At 41.0% G+C, this 17,159-nt stretch overlaps 2 protein-coding genes across 2 annotated transcripts; both read left to right on the plus strand.

The window, feature by feature from the left end:
• The first annotated feature begins 9,939 nt into the window (after positions 1–9,939).
• On the plus strand, positions 9,940–11,334 carry LOC117251165 (zinc-binding protein A33-like). Its single transcript, XM_033617183.2, has one exon. It carries the CDS (start codon positions 9,940–9,942, stop codon positions 11,332–11,334), a length of 1,395 nt encoding a protein of 464 aa, XP_033473074.1.
• Positions 11,335–12,728: 1,394 nt separating this feature from the next.
• Positions 12,729–16,638, plus strand: tmem177 (transmembrane protein 177). The gene is made up of 3 exons (XM_033618336.1): positions 12,729–12,827; positions 14,967–15,224; positions 15,467–16,638. Exons 2-3 carry the CDS (start codon positions 15,024–15,026, stop codon positions 16,196–16,198), a joined length of 933 nt encoding a protein of 310 aa, XP_033474227.1. The 5' UTR covers positions 12,729–12,827; positions 14,967–15,023; the 3' UTR covers positions 16,199–16,638.
• Positions 16,639–17,159: the final 521 nt, after the last annotated feature.

Raw genomic sequence — 17,159 nt, forward strand, 5'->3', positions numbered from 1 at the left:
TTGAGGACATCCCGTGGGCCAGCCTCCTTGCTCCATTACTGAGGCCCATCAGCCCGCTGCAGGAACCAGTCCCCCCACGTGGCTGTGACCCTGAGGTGAGTCCCTCTGACCCACCTCCAGCACCAGGTAAGCCTAAGTCATTGCTGAAGGGCCCCAAACCAAGGTGGGTACAAAATCTTTTCAGAATGATGAACCAGGTTGGCAGCCACTGGCGGAAGAGGACAGCCGAACCTGAAGGTGAGTCTTCAGGTAAGCACTTCCGTCCAATGACTTGATTTTGATTTCAGGTTTTTCCTCATTCAAGTGAACTGAGATGATTTTTGTTAATCACATTTATTTAGATTTAGTTAGATTTATTTGAATTGCATGCTTTTTATTGAAACCTCCATTGACACCATCTACCAGCAACATCCATCTACTGCCTCTAAAGTGTCCTGCTCCAGCCTACACCACTAGCTACTTAGATCCACTTTCAGTTTTAAACTCTGCGTTCGAACTGCAGCAGCCGTCTGCTGCCTGACCCTCCACCTGCAGGCAGCAAACAGCTATAGAGAAATGCTCAAACTATGACCTCCACCGGCAAATTCCGTCAGCTCCACCATCTCAAAGTCCTGAAGACCAATGTTCCATCTGCACCTCAATCAACCTCCACTTTCAGCTTCTGCCAGTAACATGTAGCTGCCACCTCCACCTGCATATTCTGGCAGACAGCCTGGCCAAACCTCCATCTACAGCCTCTGCCAGCAAGTGGCAGAGGCACAAAATGGTACAGAGTGAGGTACAAAATGGTGGGACTGTCATAGAAACAGAGTTTTCACTGTATATCCACATGTCAAGAAAAGTTTGTCTTCTACAATTGGAAAAATGATCTATTCGGTGATACAGCACTGCATTATATTAAATTAACTTAATTAGACTTTTTTTTTTAGAAATTTTGTAGTGAATCAAAGGTAAACAGGATGTGTACAGTGACTGTTCAGCAATGACACGTGTTGGTTATTCCAGCATGCCAATAGGGGGGTCAACAGCTTGCTCTGTTTGACGTAAGGACATATTGATTTAGGCTTTGGAAGACCTGTAGGAAGCAATCAAGAGGTGGTGAATTGATTGACTGGGTTACTGATTTATTCATTCATTGAGAGGTCACTCCACTGGATTGGACAACAAGCTGATGGTATCTTAATTTGAGAATTGATTGCTTTGTGTCTCCTGCGTAATCTTCATTTTTCTTCTGAAGCTGCTGGTGTTTGGAGGGCGGGGTCAGGTAGAGAGAACCTTTCTCATGGCAGACCTGCACCTCTCAGTCAACATTTGTATATGGGCCCCATGTGGTTCGTAAATGAGCTTAAAATAGGCCCTTTATGGGATTGTCTAAGGGTTTCATAATGGTCCCATGCCAATTGCCCTCATGGGTGGGTTTACTGAAGTGGGCCCCACATGGGTTATGCTCTTGTCTTGGGTCCACTTGAGTAAAACCACCCATGTGGGCAATTGGCATGGTGCTATTATGGAACCCTTGGACAATCCCATACAGGGCCCATTGTTCAGCTCATTTACTACTCACATGGGCCCCACATACAAGTGTTGGATGAGCTTCAGTCACAGGAGGACCAAAGTCCATGGACACAAGTTCACCAGACCAAACAATGGGTTCAAAATTTTTATTGGCACAGGAATATTTGTAGCATTTCTAAGTGTAAAGTGTTGATTTTCTCTTAAGGGACATCAAAAGGCCACAGTGTCTGGCATGCCCATAAGTCAGTATTCAGTACCATGGATCATTAAGCACCAGTGACGTCTATGTGTGTCAGTATTGATGCACTGACACACAGAACGTGTATATGTGTAGAAATACACACACACACAACCCAATGCACATCAATGTCCAGCAAATAGCCTCCTTGACCTCTACAGGACGCTGCCCTTGGAAACATTCAACTGCTTCACTACTTGACTCAACACATTATGACATTTTTGATCCTACAAAAATCATGGTTCATAGTGGTCATGCTGACAACTCCAGCCTGAGTTTAGTATGGTCCCTTCACTCTGGTTTAAAATGCCAAGGACCAAAGAGTGCCAGTGCAAGAGGTCACTGATACCAATATCAGCATCAATAATCCCTTATATTTGTGCAGTTATTTATTTGAGGTTTATGGCTCAGAATAGAATAGAATAGAATAGAATAGAATAGGGGATTCTCTTTCTTTCCCTTCAGACACACATATTACACACACACACACGCACGCACACACACACACACACACACACACACACACACACTTTCATCGCCTCTTGCCTGTTTCCATGGAGACAGTAGTGAGCTGTTTCCTCACTAGAATCAGACCGTCTGACTTGATCACAATACATATGCACACACACATGGGTGCACACACACACACACACACACACACACCTCAAAGTGATGAATTTTTCAGTTTTGCCTGATTACTGTGTTCTACAATGACTGTGTGTCCTACATAGGGCTTATCAACATCAGCATCATGACTCTATAGGTCTTATGTTGATGACTATATTAATCTGTTCCACTCTGCGTAAGTCTCTAATTTGCATAGTTTCCAGATAGTGCAGATTGTTTTTTTTTTGTTTTGTTTTTTTAATGTTAGGAAAGTATCAGTTATCATATTTGTATTTTAATGAAAAGATATACTGCAAGGATAGGAGTAAATGAGCTCAATGAACAGAGGATAATGAGGTTTGAGAAGGTAAAATATGGAATAATGAAAAAGAATTGGCTAACCTGGGCAAAAATACTGGTTGGGTCTGAGTGCTCACTAGATCACTGTGGTGACTGAATAAAAAGTATGCCTATTCTGGCCTGCTTTAGCCTTTTGGTCTACAAACGCTACCTACTCAATGTGTTGCTGGGCTGTTATTTACAAGTACACACATTCTTCTAACAGGGTGTTAGGCTGCCCCACCCTAGTGCACTTCCACCTCAACACTATCACAATACGCACTTGGCTTCAGAAAACCAATTTTCATCCAAGGTCCCATTTTGAGGTAAACCCTCTGAATATAAAAGATTTCACTGTTTTGGCAGTTGCACATTGTGATCTTAAATATTCTAATTAGACGTCATCTCAGGATCACGCAGACTAAAATACTGAATGTTTTAAGCAACTGCACAACTTTCACTTCCTCTACCGCGACACCACCACTGCCATGTGCAGCCAGTGATTGCATGAAAATCAGCTGTTGTGTACCTGCTTCCAGCTTTCATTTGCATCCTGCGCATAAGCTCAGCAACACCATTAAAATTTTATAACAGCTCATGGGCATGTAGCCACGTCCCACAGCTCCTCAAAGGAAACACCCATCATTACAGATCAGCAGTAACCACACATGTGTTTCTCCCCCTTCCCCTTTTTGAATCTGCATGGGATTGCATACATTTTTGACTCAATCAACAGCTTCCAAGATGGAGGCGTGTGCAGACCGGGCCCCCAGTGGGCTTTACTTTCTCAGTGGCTACTTGCAATACTGCTGCATAAAACACCCCCGGCGACCCCCTGAAAATGTTTTACCCACCCTTGTGAAAGGATGTCTATAAAACTGTTGAAATGACACCTCAAACATCAAACAAGGCAGCATATATTCCCCCACAAGCAAAATCTAAGACCATATTTCCCTAACTCTGACCCCAGGTGACAGGTAACAGATCTCTAGAGGCCACCTCAATTCTGCAAGACTGCTTTGATAACACAGACTGGGATTAGTTTGCAGGAGGAACAGATCTTAAGGAATATGCTGGATCAGTCCTAGGATGGACAATAAAGGTGTTTCCTAACCAAAAGCTGTGAATAAACAGCAATGTGAGGAAACAGCTCCACAGAGGATGACATCAGCAGCTCTCCACACTGCTCTGACACACTTAGAGGAACCAAACAGTTATATGAGGATACTATTTGTGGACTTAATCTCCACATTTAATGCCGTAATCTTAACTGGTCAGCGAACTGGACAACCTGGGCCTTGATTCTCCACTGTGCTCATGGGACATTGACTTTGTCACAGACTGACCACAGCAAGTCAGGGTTAGTAATCACACATCCTCCACTCTGATCCTTCACACAGGGACCCCACAGGGCTGTGTGCTGAGCCCTATGCTCTTCGCACTCTTCACCCATAACTGCACCCCCATTCATACCTCTAACATAATAGGTAAATTTGCAAACGACACCATCTATGATGCCCACAGGATCAAGGTTGAACATCTGCTGAATGATGTAATGACGACCTCAGGAATGTCCAAAATCTGGCCTAGGGGCCAATTGCGGCTTGTCTTTCAAAATATACTATATGTGCCCCATCACACAATATTGGTTAATCAAGCAAGTTAATTTTGCTGTTTTCTGTACATGTCACAATAGCAGGACTATCGTGCAGTTTGTAGGCATGCACCAATGTGAACTAATGTGTTTTCATTAACAGACAGTAACAGGCAAACGAATGGCTACCTAGTAACAGACATTTCCTGTTAGGTCGCAGACATGGCCACTATCTAATCTTGCCAAATTATTTTATCTGGCCCCCTAGTTATTGACTTCAGGAGAACCAACAGTAAAGTCCAACTTTCCCTCCATATACATGGAGAGGCAGTGGAAAGCATGGAAACCTTAAAGCTCCTTGTGTCAATGTGTCATAACAGCTGACATGAACGTCCAACACCTCAAACCTGGTTAAAAAGGCCCAATAATAGTATGTAACAGGCCCAGCTCTCACAGAAACTGCTCCAAAATTTCAACAAGAGTACCACTGAGAGCATCCTGACTTTAAGCAAGGTTTATACTTCAGAAATGAATTGATGTCTATGGCGTGGACTCTGCACAGACGCCTAGCCTAATGCCATAGCCTGACGTGCATAGGTATCAGTGCGGCCAAACAGTGTCATTACATTAGTCATGTGATGCTATGTGGTCCAAAAAGACTTTTCCTCATAGATTTAAGGCAAAAGAGATGTCTGTAAATCAATGAATTCCTTTTTTTGGGGTCACATTCCCCGCGAAATGACTTGATTCACTATCAGAGTTTAATCCAGTTTTTGTCCAGTAACATTTCAAAAGTCTGGAAGAGCTACATGATTAAATCATTTTATCCCCATTCAAGTTTGCTGAATGCTGAATTGGAAGTAACCAGCCTGGCCAGTCTCTAATGCATCTGAGCTATGGGCCACACAGTGCGTTGCAGTTACGTTTTTTTGGCTTCATGCTATAACAGAGCTGGGAACAGTAGAACAAAAAATAGTGGGTTTTCCTTGACCTGAAATGTGAACCCTGAGGACATCAGTCAGCTTGTCATATTCTACAGATTGGAAAGCGAGGATACGAAACTGACAAAAAAGAGCATTGCATTTTGTCATTATTATTTGGTGCATGCTTGATTTTTGGGTTAAAAAAGTATCTTTAAAAACAGAATGAAAATTTGGAGGTAATCCATGTAATCCGTGATTTTTTCTACAACAGTTTACTTCTGTTGTGCAACGCCCACTGTTGATGATACATCCTTGACGGCAATGGTTCTGTGCAAAACAGGTGGTTCCAAGATTCCAAGATTCCTGAACGGAGCTGGTTCAAAAACAGAGCTAATTTAATAGAAAAGGAACACACACACACACACACACACACACCCCTTCAGAGTCTGCTACCATAGACACAAATTCTAAACATATACTAATAAGGTCTATGACATTCATCTGTAAATTTGTAAATATGTAACTTAAATTTGGCTAGTTCCTTTTCTAAAAGTTCTACCTGCAAGTCTTTTTATATTGATATTACTGCTTCTATTTATTTGTTCTATTTTAACTACACTAATAATAATAATTCATTTTATTTATAGGCACCTTTCAGGACACTCAAGGTCACCTTACAGGCAAAGATAGAGAAAATAACAGCAGATTAAAAATGTCAACAAGATAAGGAATAATGTAACAGAAAAAATGAATAATATAATAATATTAACATTACAACAAACACTGACAGAAGCCTTGCAATATATATTTTTAATTTATTTACTCATTCATTTAGACAAATGTGACCATAGAACAAATGCAACACACTGATTGCAGTTGCCAAGGTCTCTTGGAAGGATGGAAAATACCAATAGGACTTTAATGAGCCGTTCCCATCTCACACCCACAGTGCACTGGCTTGGAAAAAAAGAGAGATGTGGGGGGAATCGACTTAAAGGAAATACCTCATCCATAAAATGACCCTTTGTATATGAATTAGTCATACCGTGCTACCTAAAATTCGTCAAGAATCGTTGTTTTTCTCACATGCCTCCATGGAAAACAGCATACATTATTTATCCAGTCCTATGCTCTTTCGCTGAAACCTTGTTATTCAAACCTGAACTGAAAGTGAAACTCAGGGCCAGCCTCCAGTACTGAGGTTTTTGAGCCACATCAAAGTCAGCTCATGTACATGTTATCAAAGCTACATCAGTTTAGACAGAGGTCCATATCTCCTCCCAAGTCAAAAGCCTCTGTGTCATATTGGACAGTGTTCTTTCTTCCCCCCCCCCACATCAGTAACATTACCCGTACTGCCTTCATGCACTTACGTAACATCTCCAGACTCTGTCCATCTCTCACCCAACACAACACCCAGGTCCTGGTCCACGCACTTGTCACTTCACGTATCGATTACTGCAACTCAATCCTCACTGGTCTCCCCAACAAACTTCTCCATCGTCTCCACATCATCCAGAACTCTGCCGCCAGAATCATCACCCGTACCAAATCCACCGACCACATCACCCCCATCCTCATTCAGCTCCACTGGCTACCTGTCCATCAGCGAATCCAAAATAAAGTCCTTCTCCTCACATTCAAAGCTCTCCATAACCTGGCCCCCCAATACCTGTCAGACCTTCTCCACCCTTACACCCCCACCCGTGCTCTACGCTCCTCCTCAGCTGCTCTTCTGTCTGTCCCTAATTTCAAACTGACCACTATGGGTGGCAGAGCCTTCAGCGGCTCTGCACCCAGACTCTGGAACTCTCTGCCCCCCCATATCCGTCAGATTGACTCCATTGGACAATTTAAATCACAGCTTAAAACCCATCTGTTCAGACTTGCCTATCCGGTTTAATTTTCTGTCATGTATTTTATCTATTTTTAATGTTGTATTATTGGTATTTTTGTATGTTTTTATTGTAAGGTGTCATTGGGTGCTCAGAAAGGCGCCAACAAATAAAATTTATTATTATTATTATTATTATTATTATTAAATAGAACAAATGTACAAAGGTAACATGTCAACGGTTTGCAGAAACATACAATACCAACATTTTCTTCTGCCAACTGGGCAGGTTTTCATCCAATGCACTAAAAAGGGAATCATCAGTTTAACATCAATACATGAAGATAATCCATCTATCCTTCTATTTTTCATACCTCTTTATCATTTGCAGGGTGGAGGGAGGCTGGAGACAATATAAGGGCACATAGTTTTTTTTTTTTTTTTTACTTAAATTACATTTTCCAAGTAACATATGGGAGGAAACGGAAAAGGACAGATAAACAGAGTACAGAGGAAACTGCAGTGTAACAGCAGCCGTGTCACAAGTAATAGAAAAAACAGAAAAACAACTGAAAAAATAATAATACTAACAAGAAATTGAACCAAAACTAAAAATTACGATCATACTTGAGCCAGAATATAGGCTATAATCACAGCTCTGATATGCCCTATGGGTAGTGCAAGGCTTTACTGTCTCTACTTTGTGGATTCATACTATGAATGGTTGTGGGCATGATACTACTCTTGGGGTGGAGGGGTGCCAGCTGATGGCTTTAACCCCCACCGCTAGTTCCACTCCCATTACCCAGTCAGACCTGAAGCCTACACAAGTCATTTCTGTTGAAGCTTTTGGAGACATGATTACAGATTTGCCTAAACAGTTTGGAGATGACAAATCAACCAGCCTTAGCACTGTGCACCAGTGTAGTACCGATCATCCGTTCATGTTGGTTCGTCACGGTTAAAGGTTGTTGTCACAGCTCCATCTTGTGTTTTTATTTGAAGGCCTGTTTAGAGGCCACTCTTCATGGTATTGAGGTCATGTGCTGATTTGTGAAACTGTTTTTTATCCTCTCATCTACTCACAGTGTTTGGCCTGAGTATACAGGGTATTCTGTGGCATAAAAATGATTGGTTATCATATTGTGTACATTTACTTATCTACGGTATCGTATTGTAAAATGTTCATACTGTTGAAACCCTGCCACATAAACATCATGTGCAAGTTATCTTGCTATCTTAAACTTACTGTGTAATATGTTAACATAAACCTGTGTCACGTAATTTGTGTAGCGGCTCAAGTTACACAAATGACGTTTGATGGAAGACATTGTTACTGACCTCTTTTATCAGGTATGTCGTCTGTGTTTAAGAGTATGGAATGCAACATACTTGGTGCTTTTTGCTGTTGAACTCCACAGGAGAGGGGTAAGTTACAGAATTGACAACTGACGGAGGATTTTGTTATTCACCTTTTTTATCAGAATAAATGGCCTGTAAAGATATCCTGGTCTGAGCAAAAGAAACTGTACAAAATAACTACAGAAATGAAAATGACCAAGAAAGAAACAAAATAAATCAAAGAGACACAAAACAACCACATGGAGTCTCAAACAAGAGCTATAAATCCACAAAAATATGCTTAATGACTACAAAAAGATGCAAAAACAACAACAAAAACAAGGCGAAAAAACCCTACCAAAACATCTGTTTGTCTTGCTGTTATGTATGAGCATGTTGTTTCATAGTCCACCCATACCTGGGACCCCAGAAAAGCTAGGTTATTTATTTATGCAGATAAAAACATCAGCTATTAGGAAAAAAATAAACTAAAAACAGGAACGTGTCATAATAATCAGAGATCAATAAAAAAAAAAACAATCACAAATTAACTTGTTCAGAAGAATAAACAATAAAATAATACACAGCATTGTAAAATTAACTTAAATTAAATTAACTTTGTAATTTAACAAGGGAATCACCAATTTTGACATTCTGGGCCGATACTGATACCAATGTTCAAAATAACAATTTCGCTAATAGCCAATACCGATGTTTTAATATTGGTGTTTCTTTTGTTTGTTGTTGTTATTTATTCTTCTTATGTTCCAGGGAAACACAGAAATATACACTACAAAAAAAGAACAGTTTTAAAGTCATTCAGTCCTATAGCCTATTACACTACCTTAAAATGAACACAAATTCAATCATACACAGTTATGAAACAACCTTTAACATAACATTCTTTCACATGGAAAATATATATAAAAAGTACGCAAAAAGCCTTTTTATTGTATTTGATACTTCATAATTCCCTCTCTAATATCTTTTTTAGATTATTGTGAAAACATCAACACATTTTTCCTTCAAAATGTATTTATTCAAGTTTCTCGCCAAAAGCTATATTTTATGAGATTGCACTGAACATGTCATGAGAACCTTTGCCCAATACTCATGTTCACTGACAGAACTTGAACGCGTCACAATGTAAATCAATACAATCTCCATGAGGCAGCAGGAACCCAGGCAGGGTTCTTTAGTAGGCTTTGCTATGTAGTTATGTTGTTGTGGCCTTATGTGATATTTCAAAGTAATAGTAGTGGCGCCCCCTAGCATTCTCCTATATTACTGCACTGACTTGGGGAAACCACTACATTTCCCGAGGTTATTATATGGCTCAGCACGAGCAACACCATGCGTCATTAGCTAATTTCACGACAGCCAATGGGAGGAGAGATAGCATGTTTTTTTCCCCCAATTCCGAAACCAACTGTGCAGATGAAAGACGGTGGACAAGCTCGATGGGACAGAGACTTTATGTGTAAAGAGAAAGTTGTGACAGTCGGCAAAAGTTGTAAACCCGGACAGATAAGAAGAAGCAGCGGAAGACATGGCCTCCACCTCCACCTGGTCAGCTCAAAGTGAGGCGCTGTCCTGTCCGGTGTGCCAGGACATCTTCAAGGACCCCGTGCTTCTCCCTTGTAGCCACAGTTTCTGTAATGACTGTGTGAAGACATGGTGGAAAACGAAAAAATCGCGTGAGTGTCCTCTTTGCAAGGCAGTGTCGATACGTAAATTACCACCTCGCAACCTGGTGTTGAAAACCCTGTGCGAGTCTTATCTGCTGGAGATGGACTCAGAGGTTTTCTGTCGCCTCCACAACGAGAGGCTCAGACTCTTCTGCCAGGATGACCAGACACCTGTCTGCCTCGTCTGTAGAGACTCAAGACTGCACACAAATCACAGGTTTTCTCCCGTTAACGAGGCAGCAGAGAGTCTCCGAAAGGACCTGGGGGATTACCTGAGTCCTCTGCAAGAGAAAGTGAAACTCTTCAACGAAGTGAAACTAAATTGGGACAAAATAGATGAAGAAATTAAGAGTCAAGCTCGGGAGACAGAGACCAAGATAAAACAGGAGTTTAGTGAGCTTCGCGAGTTTTTGGAATTGGAGGAAGCAGTCAGGATCGCAGGACTGAAAGATGAAGAGGAGCAAAAAAGAGGGATGATGAAGGACAAGATTGCAGGTTTGACAGCACAGATAAAGGCCATGGAAAGTACCATAAACACCATCGAGGGAGGCCTGAGAGATAATGACACGGCATTGCTCTTTAAAGTCAAAGCTTTAAAGAGTGCAGCTGAGCGCCCCCTGCCGGATGACCCAGAGCAGCTCACAGATGTCCGGGTCAATGTTGCCAAACACTTGGGAAATATGAGGGTGAGTGTGTGGTGGAAGATGAAGAGCGTGGTGTCATACACCCCTGTGATCCTGAACCCCAACACTGCCCATCCAGAGCTCCACATGTCCAACGATCTGACAAATGTAAGATGTGGGCCAAAACAGACTTTTGCCGCAACCCCAGAGAGGATGAAGCAGCACCGCAGTGTCCTGGGCGCTAAGGGCTTCACATCAGGGTGTCACAGCTGGGACGTGCAGGTGAGAGACAATCATGTGTGGGCACTGGGTGTGATAGCACAGGATGCCCAGAGGACGGGAGACATACTGTCTGGGTTATGGATGCTGAGGTGTTGTAATGATAAATTCACAGCATTCTCCCCATCATGCTCAGGGTCTGTCCTCCCTCTGAGGCACAGGCTCTGGAGGGTCAGAGTGCATCTGGACTGTGACAAAGGGAGGCTGTCCTTCATTGATCTAGACACTAACAAAGCCATACATACCTTCACACACGCATTCACCAGCCGACTGTTTCCATACTTCAACACCTGGAGTGACCACCCACTGAAGATAATGCCAAGGAACCTCTTTAACAGTAACCCCATTGTGTGAAACTGATTTGGTGATGCGCCATTATTATTTGCCATATTTTTTTTTTATCAAGCCAGAGAACCTGTTTTATCTCTGGGGGTCATCATTGTGGCAACAAAAGTAATGGGCAATCGCTGCATTGGATGAAAATAAAATAAATGATGGTACAGTATAGGCAAGTACTGTACATGCTGAGAGAACACAACAGAATGTACACATGTAAAATGTAAATAAATGTAGACTCAGATTGGATCAGAATTGGGAATAATTAAAATTGTGTATTTAGAGACGTGTGCAATGTAAAATATAGTAAAAACTACCAATATGCAGCCGTAGTAACTGAATATATGCACAATTACAGAAATGTGAATTTTTCACATAGATGGTCAGTTTGTTAATTCTTTTGTGTTTGTATTTTTATTCCTGTTGGGGTACAATCAGGGTGGGATTAGTGCAATTGCATTAAATAGTTAAATATTTTGATTGAGTGTCTATTTATGCATATGTATATGTCTGCGTTTCTCTTCTGCAGTTTTGGGGTTCCTTAACTTTGAATGGATCCACTTTTGGAAGTGTATAAATGGGAAATATACATAATTTAAAGATGAAAACAAAAATATACTTTATTATTATTATTATAATTTATTATTACTTTGCTAACTTTTGTTAAGTTTTTTCTGAATCTACAACAGAGACCTTTACCCACAAACCAAATGGTAGCAGGGAGTCTCAGGGATTTTTCACGTAGATGGTCACTTTGTTACTTCATTTGTGTTTGTAATTTTCTTTCTTTTACACTTTTTTGAAGTACTGTTAGGGTGGTGTTGATACCATTACACTGAATAGTTGAAAGTTAAGCTTGACTGTATTTTTATTTTTATTATTTTGCATTTTTCTACCACAGTGTGGGGTTCCTTATTTGTTATTAAATTGCCTTTAAACAACTTTGAGTGTGTAAATGGAAAAAAAATGTATAGACCAAAGTAATAAGATAATTTATTATTACTTTGTTAAGGTACCATCAGGGTGGTGGTACCTCTGTGGTCATATACTGTTGCATTGAACAGTTAACTTGAGTGTATCTTTTATTTACATTTCTCTGCCTCACTGTTGGAGTGCGTTAAGACTACTGTTACATGTTCACTTTAAATGGTTACACTTATCTAAGTGTGTAAAACAGTTAAACAGTTAATTAACAAGAATAATAAAACACTTTGTGTCTGAATAAGAGTGTGTGCATTTTTATTATTGTTATTTTAATAAATCGTTGAACAATAATTTATTAGCTTTGTTTATCAATCATACTAACTAATATGTGGTTTAGAATAAACGATTTCCTACTATACAAATGGGAAAATACATCACTGTATGAGGTACTAACATTCAGGCAGACTGTTACATCCACTGTCGTAAAACTGTCGCGCAACACAATGACGACAGCTAAATCGCTTTACGGACTGAACAGTTGTGTCACATAACTATATCGGCTGTCCTTGTAAAGATGTGGAGAGCATGTGAGTGAAACAAGATGTGTGTTTGATATTTAGACAGTAAATTGCCGTTGTTTTTAGTCACGTTATGAGCTAAAACGGAAAGCGGTTGTTTAGCTAATGTTGCTGTAACGTTACATTGTGGACAATGTGCCGCAAACAAAAAAACTAACGTTACATTGTGTTAGTTTGCAGCAGTGGAGGCGGTTAACGGTAGTTGTTGCATTTTAGTGCTGCTGTGTACTGTTTTAGCGACGTTAAATAACTAGATATTAATAGACTATAATTATTAGCATGCACTGCTAGGCTAACTTCAATTCGGCACTGTCTAGAAAATGAAATAAAGCTACCCAAACTCTGATACTAATAAGGTTGCTAACATTTTGTGTATGACTAGTTGCATGGCCCTTCATGTAGTTTAAGCGTGAGCAGGACATTCACTGGTAATTTCACTCAGCCTGTAGTGTTAAATAAGTTCAGAAAACTGTCGTTAGGGACTGTTCGTTATTTATTGGGGGTACAAAATAGGGGAGCCATGTTAAATTTTTAAACATTGAAGAGGGACTTATATTCCCTCAGGAAACATACCCAAATCTAAGCTTAAGATAGTGATATTTCACAAAAATCACTTTGTTTTACATGTCTCACTTAAAATTTTAGGGCTGCTGTGAACTGTGAAACTACTTAGGGCAACAAAAAAGTTTGTCCTGGGTGTGTTTGTACAATAGAAACAAGAAAGGACGGCAGAGGACGTACCTGCACACCAATACAACTGGGCAGGACAGCCTCAAAAAGGTCACAGGCTGAGATCAGTGCAACAATTTGTCAGTTTATTAAGGACATCTGTGCACTAAAAGAAGAATGCTCAAAGTACACTCATCACTTTCAGCCTGTGGACCTTTTTGTCCCTGTCCAGCCCAGTTTCATCGGTGTGCTAGTATCTCCTCTGCCGTCCTTTCTCACCTAAAATTTGACATTAACAAAATATTTCCATTAGCCAGATCCTGTAAAAAACATTAAATGCTGCACTCCTGCATGCATGATAATAGTAAAAAAAACAAACAAAAAAACAATGCTTTTTCTAGCTCCAGGATTCCATCTTATATTTTTAACTTTCAAACGTCAAAGAAGTTTTTAAAATCATAACATCCGCTGTACAGAGTAACTGGTATTTTTCTGGCTGGCCACTCCTGTCACTGTTGCGTACAGTTTATTTTGGAAAACACTCATCATGTACATGCTGCTGATACTGGCTGCATGCGTGGGGAGTGTGTGATGTGAAGGCTTCATAAAATTTTGTTGGTTTTGTGTGGTAAGGTTGGCTGTCATGCACCCATATTCTGCAGAATTGCACACACAGCTTGTGTGAGGATGATGCAATTTGTAAGAAGGGTTTGCATTTTGCTTCAGGAATCAGCTGTTGGATTTGGTGATTACATTGGCTCAAATATCAACATTTGGCGTAAATGTTTAAAAAAAAAGAAAAGAAAAAAAAAGGTTAGGGGTTATTCATGGTGGAGGAAGGGTCATGTATTTTCCCCCAGTCACTCAGGGAAGCTCAAGGAAAAATACTCCTCACCCTTCCCCTCACTTGGGAGGGTGAGGATTAAAAAAAAAATTAAAAGATAAAAAATTGACACCTCAGCCTCCCCTTCTTCTGATATGTTAAGAACAGTCCCTTCACTGTGCCTTTCAAGACCAGGCAAGGACATGATGTTATGTTCCCACATTTTCAGTGTCGATATGAGGCCGAGTTCCTGGAGGAGGCTTTATCTGTGGACTGGAACATAAAGTAACACAATGCATTAGTTGTGTCAGCTATTATGTTCCCATCTGGTGTTAATGGCTCCCTGGTTAACCTTGAAAACATAATGGCCAGGGATTGTGATATAGAGCTTTTAACTGAAGCTAACTCATAGTGATGAAGGTGATATTACGGAGGCCTCTTGGTTAAAGAAAGTATTCCATCAACAGGACAACAAAGGTTCACATCCCTGCCTGAAGTGTCCTTGAGAGACACTTAAACTCTACATTACCTCTTTGAAAGGGAGGGAATTTTTCCGACAGTGTCATGCTTCTGTTGAATTGAATCCATCTTCTGCATATCTGTGACTTGCAGGCCCGTTGGTATACTCGTAAACGTTTTGTCTGCCTCCTTCACAGATGCCACCTACTGAAGTCTGCAGCAGCTAACTGACACAAAAGCAGTCGAGACGTGACATGGCGTCCCGCTTCCTCAAGTACACGGTGCTTCTCCAGAAGTACAGGACTCCACTGCTTATCGCGAGCTGTGGTGGGGTGTTTGCCGCCAAAATATTCTACCATGTGTTCCCTGACCACACCTACCGTCAGCTCTATCAGGCTTGGTCCAAGGGAGAACCAGCCACACTGTCTGAAAAGCTCGAGGACGTTTTCCAGCAGGTAGTGCTGTCCAGTCAGGTTATATTTAATACACAGTTGTGGCAGGGTTATCTGCATTATTGCACATAATTTTTACAGTAGTTGAAATAAGAACAGTTAAAGGAAGATATTAACCTTTCAATTAAACAACAGCACTCACAAAGTGTTGCTTTATAGTTTATGGAGGTGCAGTAACATCAGTTTTTAATAAAGTGCAGTAAAAAGAAAGTGACAAAATCCAAATTCCAATGTTGTCATTTTAGGTGTTGAAGGACTACGGTATCACATCAACCAAGAATTTCTCTGCCTTCGCCTCCTTTGGCTTCCATCCGGTTGGTGCTGGTGTCCCTTGGCTTTTTGCAGGGGCTCAAATCGGCATCCCAGCAAACTTTAACAGCACTGGCGATGACTCTAGTGGCATCACCAATCGCACAATCTTTATCAACGGCAAAACGGTGGACTGGAGCAGCGAAACTGGCGCCACTCTACAAGAGGCACTGGTCTTTTCCCCTGAGGCACAGAAGTTCGCCTTAGCACGAGAAGTGGCCCGCCTGCAGTCCGGAGGACCCGTTGTGAGTGCTGCTGTTGCCCCGCTCTGCCTGGGTGGGGTTTGGGTTTACAGCGTGCTCATGAAGCAGGTGTTTGGGCTCCACACCGGGCCTGTGCTACTCCGCGGGGGCGTGAACATTCTGGCACTGGGGCTCGGTGCCGTGTCCTACTTCCTCACCTCGGATGCTGTTGGCCAGTGGATTGACTATAGCTCTGACCGGCAGGCTGCAGGAATTTCTCGTGATTATGCCAAAGGAGGGGTAGAGTTTTACGATAAGATTCTTGCCAGAAACAAAACACTGCGCTCCCTGATGGGGAGAAAGGGAGAGGAGATGTATGCCCCGAGTGGCAACTTGTTTCCTGCTCACCTGCTTCAGCTGAAACACACACCGTACACATCCAGAAGGGACGGGATCCTCACTCTGCTGAGAGAGGAAAAATCTTGAGAGACTGTGAGGCGGCAGGGGGGATGTAAGCTGAACCTGTCGATCTATACATTGTGCTAATCATGAATAGACTGTTGAATAAAAGCAGGATAAGATGGTTCCTGAGTTTGTTTTTGAAGCAAAAAAAAAACCCAAGCCAAAATCATTTATAACATTTTTTTCCATAGAAGTATGTCATCCCATGAAAGATGAATGTTATTTTGTTCAACATCTTGTGAATTCTGAAGTGCGGAACAACACAAATGACAGGACAGCCTTTTAAAGTGCTTTGGTGTCCAGTATTTAATGGACAGTTTGACTGGTGGGTTATTTATCCAACAGAAGACAAGATTCCAGTGGTTACCCAATGTTCAAATAGATATTTTTGAAGCCTGTTCAGAGCATAAAATAAAATAAATGTTGCTGAGTAGACCTGGGTGAACAGCCTTCGTCACGCAGAATACGGTGTTGTTCTTTCTCTCTAGATTTTAGAATTAGAAGCTATTAGAAATGATCAGTGTTGCAAAACACTCTGTTTACTACAGGCTGGGAATCACCAGAGGATCCACGATACGATATTATCACGATACTTAAGTCACGATGCAATAATATTGCGATAAAATATATTGCGATTTATTACCTTTTTTCAACTGTAACTTATGTTTCCAAAGAAAAACTTTGTCATCAGATGTTTTATCTAGATTTCAGTGTGTTCATCTCATGTAAGCCATTTTGCAGCAGCAGCAGCAAAGTGTATCTAGTGGACTGAAAAAGCCATTGATTATATTATTTTAGTAGGCTAACTAAAGTGTAATTTGAATTTGTGGTATTAATAATTTATTTAATAAAAATTTGATACTTTGCACTGTGGGACGATACGATATTACCACACGATACTCGCGATACTATGCTGTATCAATTAATTCCCCCACCCCTGCTGTTTACCAGGCCAGTTTGTCCATATTACAAAAACAAACAAACA

The sequence above is a fragment of the Epinephelus lanceolatus genome, chromosome 14 (assembly GCF_041903045.1).
Source record: "Epinephelus lanceolatus isolate andai-2023 chromosome 14, ASM4190304v1, whole genome shotgun sequence".
Lineage (NCBI taxonomy): Eukaryota > Metazoa > Chordata > Actinopteri > Perciformes > Serranidae > Epinephelus > Epinephelus lanceolatus.